This window comes from Styela clava, chromosome 3 (genome assembly GCF_964204865.1).
Source record: "Styela clava chromosome 3, kaStyClav1.hap1.2, whole genome shotgun sequence".
Lineage (NCBI taxonomy): Eukaryota > Metazoa > Chordata > Ascidiacea > Stolidobranchia > Styelidae > Styela > Styela clava.
Window position 1 is genome coordinate 25,208,483 of NC_135252.1, and position 16,420 is coordinate 25,224,902.

Sequence of the window (16,420 nt, forward strand, 5' to 3'; positions counted from 1 at the left end):
GGACCAATTGCTTTGAAATTTTCAGTGGTTAAAGATTAATTTTTTCGCTAGAAGGCTATTACTTTTGTTTATTCTTAAATTTTATATGAATCCTATGAGATATGATATTTCATACAAAATTTCGCGGTATTTATTTTTACTCATGGGAACACTGTTTTACACTTATTTCAAGCGGTTTCGCGATCGATTGTCTTGCTCAGTACTACAGCTACTGTAGGTCGGTACTGGTAAGTTGCCATACAGGTACCGTAACGCAGTGAAATTGACTTATTCCTTCCGCAGTATTACTAATGCTGCAATGCAAGTTTTATAGCCTATCGTATGCGGAACGGAATATCAGACCTACAGGTTCGGTACCGGTACTGGTAGCTCAGTACGTAAGTACGATACTGGTACTGGTGCCGGCACCGGTGTCTTACCACAATGAAATTACCGTAACTTATTTTTTCACGGTCCTACCAGTGCAGTAATGCAAGCGTTGTAGCACTTGTAGCCTACTATATTTGTTTATTTTGATGAGAGTCTACTGGAAACAACATAAAATTTGAAAGGGAAGAATTGTTCTGTGATCAAATATCTGTCCTAAAGTGTAAACAACATAAAATTTGCAAGGGAACAACTGTTCTGTGATCAATTACGGTACCGTATATGGCCTACAGTGTACAGGTAAGATGCTGGCTGACTGCTAACCGGTACTGGTAGCTCAGTACGTAAGTACGATACTGGTACTGGTGCCGGTACCGGTGTCTTACCACAATGAAATTACCGTACCTTATTCTTTCACGGTCCTACCAGTGCAGTAATGCAAGCGTTGTAGCACTTGTAGCCTACTATATTTGTTTATTTTGATGAGAGTCTACTGGAAACAACATAAAATTTGAAAGGGAAGAATTGTTCTGTGATCAATTATCTGTCCTAAAATGTAAACAACATAAAATTTGCAAGGGAACAACTGTTCTGTGATCAATTACCGTATATGGCCTACAGTGTACAGGTAAGATGCTGCCTGACTGCTAACTCAGTACCGCTTGACACGTTTTTAAAAAGTCGCTTTTCTCTTCGAATACTGGACCAATTGCTTTGAAATTTTTAGTGGTTAAAGATAAAAATTTTCTCCAGAAGGCTATTACTTTTTTTTTCGCTATGACGTCATCAAAATTATGTGACTCTACGTGTCCATATATTTGAGCATAGCTCTCTTGTTTTTGTGTGTCCACTTTGTTTATTTTGTTTTTATACTGATTTGGCCCTATGTTAAACCATCATGTCAGAGTACGACTTGTTAGTTTATACACTTTATAAAAAATCGATATGTATACACGAATTATGCATCGTCTCTTTTTAGCGTTCAAAAATGCAGATTTTATAGCCCGATGTTCATCTCAAAATGAGATTTTTTTTCGGAACTTTCTAAAGCGATTGTCTCATATCGCCAAAATTTGACATAGGCCACTGCAGTTTTGAGTCGTCGATGTGAGCAAACACTGGGGTCATAATTTTCATTATAATTTCTTTCTGTGAAATTTATTTCATTTTCTTTTGTTCATTGGTGATTGTGGTTTAGTCTGCATCTTCGGTGATTGTTTATTGTGTTGCTGTTTATACCCTTATATAGCAACACAATTAGCGATCACCGAAAATGCAGATGCGCTCACGCTTGAGTGTTTTTGAAGTTCTTTTCCAAGAAAAATTTGGTATATTTAATTTCTGCTTTTTTGGTAAATGCATGGGTAACTTAAGAAAGTTGAAATGGGGCTGGGGGAATTGGAGAGGAAACCAATAACTCACTTTTTGGTGACTCTATCGAGTTGTAAACTTGACTCAAAAAAGAGCCATCGCAAATGATCTTGACGACTCTATCAAGGGATAAATTTGACTCAAAGAGGAGTCATCGCACATGACTCTTGACGACTCTATTGAAGCGGAAATTTGACTCGAAAAAGAGTCATTGTGCGTGACTCTTTTGACGACTCAATCAAGGGATAAATTTAACTCAAAGAAGAGTCATGTGCGTGACTCAAGTAAAGAGTCAAATATTTCTTGACTCTTTGAAAGAGTAGGAGGCTCGTTGAGTCAAATTTGAGTCAATATTTTTTAGAGTGTGGATAGGGCCAGGCATGGACAGGTGTTGCATCGCTGTAAGTCTTCAATCTTGACAACTAATTTTGGCTTAGTCTATCCTACCGTCTTCCCAGGACTACAGGTAAACTCAATCGCAAGCTAAATCATCCAATCCATACCCAAATCACGAAACAAGACGAAAACACTGACAGGCGCACAGGGAGACTGTATGGAACTAGTCTTTGGCGTTATCATAATTTAGCGTTAAAACTGATGGTATTGTCGCCATTTTATCCAAGCAGCTGCATTAACCCTAATCTAACGACTAATTTGGGCTCACACTATCTACGGTAGCGTTTTTCAAATCGCGGGACAGAAATCGAAATTCCGACTAAATTGGTAGCCATGGCAATCTCGGCCGTACTTCGGGCAAAGCTGAGTCGTAAATTTGCCTCACAAACAGGTAGATATGACTTTCTATCGAAACAGGCTGACAGACCTCTCCCTATTATGGAAAGCATGGCGTTTTCCTTAACTATGGTGGCCCATCGTTGTCACGCGTGAAATTGAAAATAAAAAATAAAAAAAAGTAAAATAAAAAAATAGTCGTGAAAAAACATGAAAAAAATAAAATAAAATGTAAAAAAAAAATTAAAATAAAATAAAAACAGAATAAAAAAAAGCAAAAAAAAAATTGAAAAAAAAAAACGTGAATGAAAATAAAAAGGTTGACAACGATGGGCCGCCTCGTGGCCCATCGTTGTCACGCGTTTTCATTTTGAGGAAATTTGCTATTGCTGGGGACCAACGTTGTCATGCATAATCCTACGCGCACAAACGGTGTTCCCTGGGTTTCTAACTCACTACTGATTTTCTTGAACAATATTCAATAAATTCAAAACGAAAATGTTCTATAAATTCTCCATGCTACAAGTTCAACTAGAAGTAATATATTTATAATAATGATAAGAGAACATAGAATTGAGTACGAAAATTCGGGAAATTTGTTTTTACGTGTTGAAGGTAATTGAATTGGATAATGCTGCTCAACCATAGATGTGTTATATACACCTGATGATAATCCATGAGCACTAAAATGCGTGGTGAAGTGCCCGATTATATTTTGTTTTGATTCGTTTTTTTTTCTGAATTCGTCAAATCTGAGCTGTTCGTACAACACCTACGGCGGTACGTACCAATGTGGAAGCAGTAAAGAAAAGAATCCTAAGGGAAAATGCCTTGGTACGGTAGCATCCAAAATTTTGCGATTCGCAATGTCGAAAAAGTGTTTTTAATCAGTCGCGGACCATCATAAAACATAACTTTTGGTGTTCTTCGTTTTATTCTTATTATTTTGTGTTGACGCTTTTCAATTTAGAAAATTTGGGTTGCCACCATTGACACCAACCAGAAAAAAAAATTATTTCTCGTTGTGAGAACTCGCGAGAAACACCACTTAGGTTTTTATCGAAGCGTGTGCAGACTCGTGTTTTCGTCGGAAATCCGCAAGTGAGTTGTGAAATCCGGTTCCATTACATTTGAACTCACGACAATTGCACCTGCATACTATTGCACCTATGGAACTTTTTTGTTGTTTTACGGATATTTGAACCCATACTAACCACAACCTATGGGTTTTAGCACCCGCATATAGATTGAATCCGTGGATATACACATGGGTTCAAATGTACGTGGGTTCAAATGTACGGTCACCGTAAAATCCAATCGTCTGATTAAGCGCAAGTGACCAATCGCGTCACCTGTTACCAAATTTTTGAATAGTAAATTACTATTCTAATAGTTGAATGTTCGGATATATGCCCAGATATACTCAATAACCAGTAATTATTGACTCGATTAATGTTATGTTACTAAACTTGCTTTTTATGTTTTATGTAAATTCTAACGTAAATGGTGTCGAGGGTTTCATTTTGTGATGATCAATAGACCATATTGTAGAAAATTTTTGAGAATTGGAAATAATATTATCCGTTAATCCGTTAAGGTTGACATTTGACGCCAAAGATCTTCGGTTTATCGCAATATCACAAAACAAACATTCAATTAACAGCGTACTGCTGGCATATTATGATCATTATTACTGCAACAGCTTAGGTGTTTCAAAAGTATAACAGCCCGGAAGTTCAATACATTCGAGTATCTTTTGTTTGATTATTTCTGGCCCAAGCCTCGTTTTTACTAGGTTTGTGTTTTTTGTGTGTGCGCTGGTGGGCGGGCACATGATATCTTTCATGTTTTAAACTTTTTTAAGGTTTTGCTCCAGAATTCTCCATTTTAAATTTGTGTATATTATGAAGTATTCAAATAAACTATCTATCTATTTAAATCGCAACGTGGCTGATTTTCTGGCTCGTTGCGGACTCATTCAAACGCTCCGTGGACTCATTTGAGACCGCGGACTCGGGTTGGGAAACACTGGGTTAGGGTTAGTATGGGTTCAAATATCCGTAAAAAATATGTCCATAGGTGCAATAGTATGCAGGTGCAATTATCGTGGGTTCAAATGTAATGGAACCACCACGGTAACTCGCGTACGGTGAATAGGTATAAGCGTTTTAACAACACATGTTTCATAAACATTCTTTGGGTCTTATACACGAAATCCCCGCCACTAATGCAAAATGTGAGATTTGAAAAACCACCCCGCCACGTTTTAAAATAAAAAATAGTAATTTTTCATTTAGGGTTCGGGGGATGGCGGCAGGAGGGGTGGGGGGTCTACGACCGAAATTAATCATATACCAACCCGCAGCCTCTCGTTCGGGTCGTAAGCAACGTTCCCTCTAAGTAAGAGCTTACTTAGTTGCGCGGAATAGAAGGCCATGTGAGCTCCAAAAAAAAGGTCTGCGCGAAAAATCAGAAAAAATAGAAAAGAAAACAACATTTTAAACGAACACAGAATTTATTTACTTATGCAGTGCGCGGCAAAACGGATAAGTACTGCGCGGGGATTCTCGGCCGGCTGCGCGGCCGCGCAGCTTAGAGGGAAAGTTGGCTCGTAAAGTATAAATATAGTTTAGCAGGACTTGAAATTGACTCAATATTATTATATTTGGTCAATTTTGACTCGAAGATGAATTGTAAGCTCAAAGTATGATCACGCCAGGCGATCCTAAATTCTAGCTAAGTGTAAGTGCGTCGCATGTGAGGGGATTTCTAATGAATAATATTTAATGAAATATGATTAGAATGAGCGTAGGGCCCATTGCTGTAGTCAAGCGTTTCCCAAACTTTTTCGGCCACGGAACACTTACACTTTTTATCTCGCCGCTTGACTATTACGGAAAATTATAGCAGTAGTTGTGTCGTTAACGGAATATCACAAGTAACATTTGTAAACATCCATTCATAATGCGGAAAGAAAGTCTAAATCATTACAAATGCCAGGATCGGAGCCAGCCAGAATCGGAATCAAAAGTTTCCATTCAACACTTTATGAAATATGATGGCAACGACGCCACTCGTTGAAAGAGCCAGCTTCTTCGTTGCATAATGATTTTTTATATCGCATAAAGTATTCAATTCGCTGCCTATACCAGCATTCAAAACGTTATACTATATAAATTCAATTGTGTTCGACGAAACAAGGTATTTCATCAACGTATGACGAAATGAAAGCATTATTTTTACTGTAAAATATCACGATAATATGCGAACATTGGAATAAACCTGTCCGATAATATTTAGTTTTGATTCGTATGTCTGCGATCTTGCAATTTCATTGTCGCTATTAGAAAAATTCCAAGATCTGAGATAAAATCCCAAAACGTACATTTTATTTTATTACATTAAAAAATTGATTGAACATACTTTACATTAATATTATTATTAATTAATTTGATAAAAAGTCGAGTGCAACCCCGACGGATTAGGTGAAAAGGTGATAATAAAAAAATGCTCGAGAGAATTGCGTGTTTAGAGTTAATTCAACTTTATTTCGCTCCGAACAAGGTTTTTAATTGGCATATCCATCTAAAGCACGTGCTCTATTTTGTATACTCTTGTTATATCTAAGACATAGGTTCATACGGTGGTGCTCCCGTTGTATTCGTACCAAGATGGCGCTCAACCTGATAATAGTATGTGTACCAGGTTAGGGTTAGCAGGTTGTGCGTCATCTTGGCACGAATACTACGGGAGTGCCCATGCGGTTCCCCAGGGCTCCGTGAAAGAAACCTAGGTGCTCCGCGATCTATTCGTTTACTTACTAACTGTCCAAAGAAGCAATAACGGCATTAATAAAGTTTGACAACGGTAGCGTCAAAAAGCGGCAACAAGGAGGTAATTCAAAGATGACACATGTCGACACTACTTTATTAACATATTTGTCAAGTGTCAAATTTACAGCTTGAAATATTTATCTGTGAAATTTATTTATAGCTCGTATTAACCATATTTAAAAAGGTTTAGTATTTTCTTTATGTTTAAATTTTCTTTCTATACGTACAAAAATGTATTTGTTTTTTCATTTTCATAAATTCATTGTGGGGATAGGTAAATTATCGTCAATGTCTTTACGGGCTCCTTAACGCCTGATCTAAGAGTAAAGATTGGCCAGAAATGTTTCTCGGATCATTCTCTTTCCAATAGTAAGATTATATCTCCGGCCCATACCTGAACTCTTATTCAATTTAAAAAATCACTATGCTATGTCGTCACTTCCGTAAACCGATTTTAAAAGGTTTCGTGAACGGTTTAATAAGGCGACGCGTTGAGTGGGATAAACTTAACAAAATACCATCGCACTTTATTCAGGATGTCACGTCATGCGGGCGTTCTGGATGGCAAACTCGCGTTAAATATAGTTGATATAGCGCTACGGATTATATCTTGTATGGTTTAGATAGGCGCGAGTTATTTAGACTCTAGTTAAAATTGTCTAGTTCTGTATCCGCCGAGCATCATATCGTCACGCTAATAACCGAATTGCGTAAGTCATTTTTAGCAGTTTCGAGAAAGACGTAAAAAACTTCCTAATGATATTGCTATGCCATTGAGAGTCAATAATTTGCCATGGTTCAATTTTTTGATCGTAGCCGGATCTAAGTTAATTTGTATGACGCAGTCATGTGACGTCATAATGGCGCACTGTGACTTAGGCAGAAATGTGTCTATGACTAGGGGACATACGCAATTTTGCAACCTGACTATATGTACCATTCCTGAAAACCAAACAATCCATAAACGAATGTAATTCTTAGTATATACGAAGTCTAATCCCCAAAATAGCTAATCTGTTTCAATTACATTATTTTTTATGTTTGAAATATATATTTCATCAATATAACACGCTCTGCACATCCACCGAAATAAGACTAAAGTTAAATATGAAGAATAAAACAGCAATGTACCCTTATACAAAAGCCAACCAAGGTGAATTGGACTCAGACAGTGAATATCACAAGTGCATGCCTTCCTATACTGTAGTATGAATTGAAATTTATAAGCGCTAAGCTAGAATCTGAGATGCAAAAACTCGAAAATCCTCCGCCGAGGTTATTTTCCCTTTGTGACGTCACAATAGTCCTGGGTTAACAGTGATAATTCATTATGACGAAACAATTGAACAAATTTCATATCATACAAAATCTCTATTTTTATGGGTTTCGGAATTCTTAAAATAAAATCTGAGTTAACAGACAGGTGCGCAGCATTACATAAATACCTATTTTATGAAAAACTCAAAACCGCCAAAAATGACTTACGCAATTCGGTTATTAGCGTGACGATATTCCAATTTCCAACTATGTAGGGTTTCGATGATATGCACGTCGATCGCCGCGTCTCGATTAGTTGATCGCGTCTGTTGTTGAGTGAGTTTAAATATCACACCTCAAAATTTTGCCTTGAACCAGTCTCATGCAGCGCCTGTTGTGTTTTAAAACAGACGAATACAGTACTGTACCTGCGCAAAATACAATATACACACAGTATTTGAGTCTGGACAAGCCCGGATAGAGAATATCATTACGTGAGCTATTTTAAAGATTTTGGTCGATCGCGGCCGAAAGCAAGTTGGCACAAGTGTCAAGTTCGATTTTATTTAATCGGAAAAGATCAGATTTTCCAGTAAAATGACTCCTATGTAGGATTTACGCCAACTGTTTCGAAGAGTTGGGCTTGGGCCTCTCGTTGCCGTATTTGAGATTAAATTTGGTCGCAGAGATTTTATAGCAGCTCGCAGAGCGGTGAGATGAACAATAACTTTTACTTAAATTTTAGCTGCATTAATGAGTCTTGTAATGACCAAGTTGGCGGCTGGAATCAGAGTTAACAACATATATATTTTCAATTAGAATTGAGACTGAATATACTTTTAGCTAATCCACATTCGAACCTATATTTGCTATACTCAAAGCAGATCCTGATCTATTGAATATTATTGGAATATTTTAAAATACATTGAAGAGAGCAATTCATAAAATGGCTGAAGGAGGATCTCAACCACCAGTTATTAATGTTCAACTCCCAGCTATCATCGTGAATTATAAGGAAGGAACGAGATTTGCTGGAGACAATGTCGGGTGAGAAAGCTAGAGGTTTTTTACTCATATACTTACACTTTGCGCAATAAATATATTTTCCTGACAGTTCCGACGTGAAGTCAAGTCTGATGCCAACTGTTATCGATTCTCAAGATAGCTATCTTCAGTGGTAGCTTGCAACTTTTTGCTGTGTATAGTTTAAGGATTGGAACCTTGCTTTGAGAAAAGTTGAAAATTAATTTTGAAACCAAAATCATAGAAAACGTAAGATGTAAGAAATGTTTTCGTGAATTTTGGTGACGAACCAGATACTGTGTAGAACACGAATGCCTTCAATACTGCCTTATATCCATCAACCATTTTTATTTAATTTCCAGACAGAAGACGGATGTCAGGGCCGCAGAAATCGGTCAGATTGTCGTCCCAACAGTAGGTACGTCCTGAAAAGTCTTCCTTATATTCTCAGTAGTAGTTTGTTGAAAAATATTCAACTAATTCCCAGGGAACTCTCAAGCCGAAGCTACTGAGCTGCAACACGATTCTATTCCAACAGTTTTTAAAAACTCCGAGGAAGACAAAGTCAAAAGATCAAGTTCTGATAAAGTTAATCTTCATATAAGCCAAAGCATTAGTGCAGGGGTCGCCAAACACGGCCCGCGGCGACCTTTCATCTGGCCCTCAATAACACGATGAAATTATTTCGTAACATTGGTCAATCAGCAAGATGCGAAAAAGTGACCTAACAATATGTCTCTTTGCATCCGCTCAGACAGATTTTCAGTCGTGCTTGTAAACAATATCTCGTTTTTGCGATTTCGAATGCTATTCGTTAGTTTTTAGTTGTGTTTCAGAAATTTTAACTATGGATCGAATATTTCAATCATTTGTTTGCCTTCTTAGGAGTTGTAGTAAATTAGTCCAGAAATAACTGTGATAAAATAGACCAAAAGTCTCTACCGGTACGCAACGTTTTCTGGGAAAGATGCACTCTAACACTCGTTGCGCGTGCTTCCGGCAAAACTGTTGCTGGGTACGTTTCTTGTGCTAAAGTGAACGTCGAACGTGCATTTTGCGCTAATAGCACTGTAATCCCTCGCGTACTGCTCCAATTTTACATGGTAAATAAACTTTTGTGCTGCTTAAATGCGGATATTCTTGACAGCAATGTTTTCCTAACAGCTAAACTTAGGATCGTTGTATAGATCTAGAAATCTTGTATATGATGTTCTCGAGCCATATTCTGCGATATAGATAGAATTCAATATTCAAGTCTATTCAAGTGGCAGTCTCATCATTTGAACGCCTGGTCGTGATTTATTAATGAATTTAATGATGAAAGGTGAGTTTATCTGAACGAATCATAACAATCCGAGTTAAGTGGCAAATCTCGAAGCTATGGAAAAGGGGATGTAGCTTTCCCCCTGTACCGACTTTGTCGAAAGCCATTTAAGTTGAAACTCCTTTAAAGAGAAGGGGTCGCTGACTTTTGAAATGATTCCCACTTCTCTGAGTCATTGTCTCCTATTGATTGGAATATTTCTCGTTTTTCAGGATCGAACGATCAGACACCGACTGGTCCTTCTCCTCGTGACGTCACTGATAACCCTGGGAGAAGTGACGTCACTGATAATCTTGGGAGAATGAATCTGACTGAAGGAATGCATTTCGTTACATACGGTAAGGAGGTTTAAACATGGAATGACGTACTTCCTCTAATATGCGATAATCCTGGATATGCGGACCTATAAATAATATCACGGATATTCAAGCCTTTCCACATAGTCCAGAGGTTTTCACACGTTTTCTGCTTGTGGCCCATTTTGACTAGAACGGTATTGGTGGTGGCCCATCAAACTTATGTAATGAAAATCAGAGAACGAAGTTTCATCCACATTCGCCAAAGGCTACTTTGTGGTTCTTTCTGCAACTCGCTTTTACATATTTTTGCACTCCCCACACACACGTTTAACACATTGTAACTTTAGCATTAGCTGCTTTGCTATACCAATTGTAATGTTGCGTATAGGTAGCCTTTTTCCTAAATACAGTTTCAGAGAGTATACGCTATTAGGTAGAAAATATGTCCCAAACGTAGCATTTTTATCGAATATTTTGCTTCTTACCTGATCACAATGAATTTATTTTAAAAATTCCATATTGCTTCCATTCTGATTTATGACATGCTCTGTGAGTTGTGACCCATTAAATAAACTTATTTGTGAAATGGTAGATTCGTGTGGTTATCGGTTATTATTATTTACAACAGCAGCCAAGCAATCGCAATGAGCTTTCGTTTTTCGTGTCCATGCAACCATTTCATTACCTTGGGCTACCAAAGCTAAACTCGTGTTTTATTTATTTGGTAAGGCCGACCGATTACATGCGTCCCAGTCAATCCTTGTCAGGATTCGAAACGAAACCAAATTAGCTTCAATGGCATTATAGTTGGCCAGCCTGTTAATATTTGAAAACTTTTTAGTGGATCAACTATTCAAATAGTTTGGTTAAACATGAAATTTGGTTAAACTAAATTTTTGTCTCTTCAGAGAATATAAGACGATTGATTAACGATTCCAAGTTCGTGGACGCGCTGATTACTTTGCAAGATATTCCGACTTCTCAAGAACAACAATTCATGTTGTCAGAATGCTACTGTCAACTTGGGAGACCGGATAAAGCATTAAGATGCATCGAAGCGTTACAATCAATAATGACGTCATCATCCAGACCTAGTGTCGATGACGTAATCAAATTAGTTGATGATTATATTGCTGATTCGTCTCATATTCGTGCATTGATTTTACTCTCTTGTTGTGCTAAGTTGTATAAGTTCGGATCGAACCCGAATAGTTCGGTTGTTGGAATTATGTATTGCTCATGGAAATGTTGGAATGTGATCAAATCTCTGGCTAGGGAAGGCGGTAAAATGAAAGTGATTGCGAGAGATGTTGGTTTGATAATAATCACTGATATGTTGCGAGAGTTGAGATCAGTATCAGGGGCTGATAAAAATACAATGGTGGATATGGAAGCGGGATGCTTGACTCACGTTGGATTTTGTTACGATGAATTTGGTAAATATAAGGAAGCTATCGGGTTTCATAATGAAGGTTTGGATTTGATAAATCAATCGTTTGGTTCTAACGCTATAGAGTATAACGTGTACGGTAAACTACTAAACAACATTGGTACTGCGTATGAAAAACTCGGTGATTATTCCAAAGCTGAATCGTTTTATTTGCAATCGCTGGATGCGTATGAGAAAGTTGAGAATTGGCCTAGTGATAAGGTTAAACAGGCAAGTATAGCAACGACAAAGCAAAACTTGAAAGATACTCGAAACAAAATGAAAAAGTGATTTGTGTCTTGAATCAATCTTGTAGCTGGGGACGTCATTATACCATGTTTTATAAAATATCTTAGGAGTTCTTACAATTGATGACAAAACAGTTTTTTTCTTTTAAAATTATATTCAGCAAATCAATTCAAATATTTTAAAATATTGATCAATCAATCTGCAGCAAAATAATATTATCAACAAACTTCGTTTCGAACATGGAAATCAATGACAATTAATTCGAATTTTATAAAAGAAATTAAAGATTTCCAAAATCATCTTCAGATCCCAAACAAATTGTTCATAAATCTCCCCAAAATATCCTTCATCCAACTCTGATAATTTAATCTCCCACAAGCTTAGTTGATTAGAAGTTCAGATCAAGTTAGATGCAGCAGATACAGATTAATGAATAAAAACCATAAGTCTCCGCTCATTCATATTTCATTCCTACTCATAGTGATCGCATCTTAACAATACAATGTATAACTAACTGTTGATTTGAGCACTGTATATATTTCTTGCGCATTATAGCAAATTGCTCAATTAGTTTAATTTCACATGATTGCTTTCAATGTAATTGTGTTTTTCTGTATCCCTATATAAATGGATGAGACTTTCAATTTATTTTAGTTTTCGAGGAATATTGTACTTTGATTATGTATTTTTGCTATTTCTAATATAGCGTAGATTTTATATATTTATAACAATATTGAATTCATTTGAGCCTTGATGATAGTTATTGCTCCATTGACCCCAACTTTGCAACATTCCCAGTCAAGTTCTCAGAATTATTCAGTCAAATGACAAGCTTTGTTCGTCTCCCCTTTAGCAAATTCAAAAATCTTTGATGCATATACTTTTAAAATAAAGCATCCAATTACTGACATTTCATAGTTACTTCTCACTAAATTTTTATGATTCATTCAAAGCATGAAATGTGACATTTGTCAGGCAAAGTCTTGGTTTCAAACCTTCTTACAAATTATACTGATTGTATTAATCGCTCCATTTGATATCGATGCCCAAGTACAAGCTTGCCTGTCATTCATCCTAATCTACCTGGCTAATGACCGACAACCCATGCCCGGCAAAGTTTATTGATATTGATTGTATTGTTATAAAATGCATTAAATTTAATGTTATTTCAAGGTCATTCAAGTCAGTTACTGTAATTTTACTTTAATTCTTGACTGTTTTCATGATTTTTAATTGTAATTTTACTATAAGTAAAATAACAGCAACTACTATTGTATAGCAATGCAATTCACTTACTGTTATTGTATAATTATTCAAGTCAGTTACTGATATTTTACTTCAATTCCTATACAAAATAAATACAAAAATATACCCTATACAAAAAAGCTGGCTGTGCCTTTGTCAAAGAAGAATGCTTCACTTCGAAATCTGTTTTTATCCAGCTTAGAAACTCGATTTTGGCTCAAAATTCAAAAACTATAATAGGGGTGAACAATATATCTGCAATCATAACTCACCTTGTGACGTCATACATGCTTGGTTACAGCTCAGTTTCAGTTCATGACTTCAATATTATTCACAGTTGATCATGCTTGGCATATACATAAGTAGAATCCTCAAATATGAGCTAGGCCATACATTGCAGACTGTCAAACTATTTATTATACACTGTAACTGAAAAGCCTGTGTTAAACGAATTTACATAGAAATTCAAGTCAAAATACTGCCAGATACTAAATTGTAAAGTCCATATAAGTTTGAAACTTTCCCATTTTAAGAGTGCAAAGCCAATTCTTCCTTACCTTACCACAGATCCAAATTGTCATTTAATTGAACCAACCAATTGCAGAACTGTCACCAGTCGTCGGAATCCTGAAGTCTCAAATTTAACTCTATATTCACTTTAACCATTGTCATTCCGTACAATTCAAGACTTCCCATTTCAATATTGTGAATTACAAATTGACATTCCTGGTACCATCCTGTTATTGCCCCACCAATACTTATTAGATCTGTTTTTCTTGATTACGTCATCTTTATTCAGACTTATTGAATTCTGTCTGCCATTAGTATAGCAACTCATTGGCCTTGTAAATAAGCCAACTAAGCTCCGATATCCACAATAGCCAAAACCCTACCTCGTCTTATCTTAACCATGATTCCACACTGACAACAACAACCCACTCAGCTGTTTTAGAATAATATAACGCATGAAAGATTTAGGCCCACGTGACCTCCGCTCTCGCAAAACTATTTATTACGTTCAACATTGTTATTGCGCATTCCTCACCCTTGTTGTTCCGATAATGGACCTTTCCCCGAGCATCGACTTCCTTGTTTACTTCGTGACATTGGCCAATCAGCAAAATGCAAAAAGTGACGTAACAATGCCCTTTTTCGCAGCCGCCCAGGCACTTTTCTCACTCAGACAGATTTTCAAGCATGGTTGTAAACATTACCTCGTTTTCGCGTTTTTGAACTTCATTCGTTAGTTTTCAGTTGTGTTTCGGAAACTTAAATATAAATCTGATATTTCAATGATCACTCTGTCTTCCTAGGAGTTTTAAATTAATTGCAGTAATAAAAATTAGTGTAGAAATAGCTGTGATAGACTAGTCTAAAATTCTTTACCAGTATTTTTAAAATACAGATTGTTGTATGCGCTAAATCATAATGATGGTTTGAAACACATACCCCATTTTATAGGCGCCAACTCGCAGAAGCACTCTTAAAATAGCCTCGAAAATTTTGCAATGGTAAAGTATAGAAATAATTTTTCGGGGGTCAAAGGTCGGGGAAAGGTCCATAGCTTAGACCTGACATGGGCAAACTACGGACCACGTGCCACGACTCATTTGAGACCGCGGACTCGGGTTGGGAAACACTGGGTTAGGGTTAGTATGGGTTCAAATATCCGTAAAAATACGTCCATAGGTGCAATAGTATGCAGGTGCAATTATCGTGGGTTCAAATGTAATGGAACCACCACGGTTACTCGCGTACGGTGAACACACCCCGCCACGTTTTGAAATAAAAAATAGTAATTATTCATTTAGGGTTCGGGGGATGGCGGCAGGAGGGGGGGAGGTCTACGACCGAAATTTAATCATATACCAACCCGCAGCCTCTCGTTCGGGTCGTAAGCAACGTTCCCTCTAAGTAAGAGCTTACTTAGTTGCGCGGAATAAAAGGCCATGTGAGCTTCCAAAAAAAGGTCTGTGCGGAAAATCAGAAAAAATAGAAAAGAAAACAACATTTTAAACGAACACAGAGTTTATTTACTTATGCAGTGCGCGGCAAAACGAATAAGTACTGCGCGGGGATTTTCGGCCAGCTGCGCGGCCGCGCAGCTTAGAGGGAAAGTTGGCTCGTTAGATATAAATATAGTTTAGCAGGACTTGAAATTGACTCAATATTATTATATTTGGTCAATTTTGACTCGAAGATGAATTGTAAGCTAAAAGTATGATCACGCCAGGCCAGTGGCGTAGCAAGACTCTCGTGGGCCCCCCCGCAAATATATTTCGTGGGAATAACCCTTAAAACTCTTGGACATAAGCTAAAACAACCCTTTTTTTATTTCGTCAAGAAGCTTAACATGTCGCTATTAAAAGGCAATGGTAACCTAAAATTTGCCGTCTATCTTGGTTACTTTTTTTCATACGTGCTTCCTCTTCTGTCCTTTTTCTGTGTTTCTGTGCGCCACTGAGAGGTTTTGCTTTCGACATCATTTTAACAGCCTTCGTAATTTTGCCGGTGCGATCAAACCACGAGACGCCGAAAATCGACGACTCCCTGGCATTGTTACGTAACAAAACGATTTGAGCAGAACTAACATCAACGTTATAAGATGTGCATTACTGGTTTTGCAATGCAGCTTTTGGTTTTGCGGCTTCAATTTCCTAATCTAACCGCTTGGGCCCCTTTTCGCTGTGGGCCCTCCCGCGACCGCGAGGGTGGATGCTACGCCACTGCGCCAGGCGCTCCTAAATTCTAGCTGTGTAAGTGCGTCGCATGTGAGGGGATTTCTAATGAATAATATTTATTGAAATATGAGTAGAATGAGCGTAGGGCCCATTGCTGTAGTCCAGCGTTTCCCAAACTTTTTCGGCCACGGAACACTTACACTTTTTATCTCGCCTCGCGGTACACCAAAAAATGGAAGGGTAAAATTGATAGAGAAAAATTGTGTAATGTAGCGATTCCCAATGGGTTCACCGTGGCGAGTTGCCAAATGCGTCGCGGAAACTAACAGGATTGGATTAAACATATTTACCTAAAATATGATTGAATATTTTACATATTGCATTTATTATAAATGTTTTATTGTTTCCTAATTTAAATGATGTGTTTATTAATCAATTCATTCATTTCAGCATTCTATGTGCGGCGGTGTGGCTCATTCATTCATGGCGCGGCGGTGTGGCTCAACGGGCTAAGCGTTAGGAATACGCTCGCCACCGCACCTCTAATTACTCTGCGTGGGTTCGCAGGTTCGAATCCCATGCAGGGATGGTTATGTGCGAGAGGATTGCTG

The 16,420-nt window shown here is 37.5% G+C and overlaps 1 protein-coding gene across 2 annotated transcripts; it reads left to right on the forward strand.

Annotated features, from left to right (window-relative positions):
* Positions 1–8,047: 8,047 nt before the first annotated feature.
* LOC120342334 (uncharacterized) lies at positions 8,048–13,226 on the forward strand. Of its 2 annotated transcripts, XM_078110943.1 has the most exons (5): positions 8,048–8,606; positions 8,945–9,000; positions 9,070–9,169; positions 10,117–10,244; positions 11,114–13,226. In XM_078110943.1, exons 1-5 carry the CDS (start codon positions 8,506–8,508, stop codon positions 11,923–11,925), a joined length of 1,197 nt encoding a protein of 398 aa, XP_077967069.1. In that variant the 5' UTR covers positions 8,048–8,505; the 3' UTR covers positions 11,926–13,226. The 2 variants fall into 2 exon arrangements, with proteins under 2 accessions (XP_077967069.1, XP_039267050.2); XM_039411116.2 differs by lacking the exon at positions 9,070–9,169 and having other exon boundaries at positions 10,119–10,244.
* The last annotated feature ends 3,194 nt before the right edge of the window (positions 13,227–16,420 follow it).

Bases quoted from the DNA above. Each gene is read 5' to 3' on its own strand.
- LOC120342334 (XM_078110943.1), top strand. From the start codon at position 8,506: ATGGCTGAAGGAGGATCTCAACCACCAGTTATTAATGTTCAACTCCCA. The intron at 8,607-8,944 runs GTGAGAAAGCTA...TTTAATTTCCAG, and splicing joins TTTGCTGGAGACAATGTCGG to ACAGAAGACGGATGTCAGGG. The intron at 9,170-10,116 runs AGTTAATCTTCA...TTCTCGTTTTTC, and splicing joins AAAAGATCAAGTTCTGATAA to AGGATCGAACGATCAGACAC.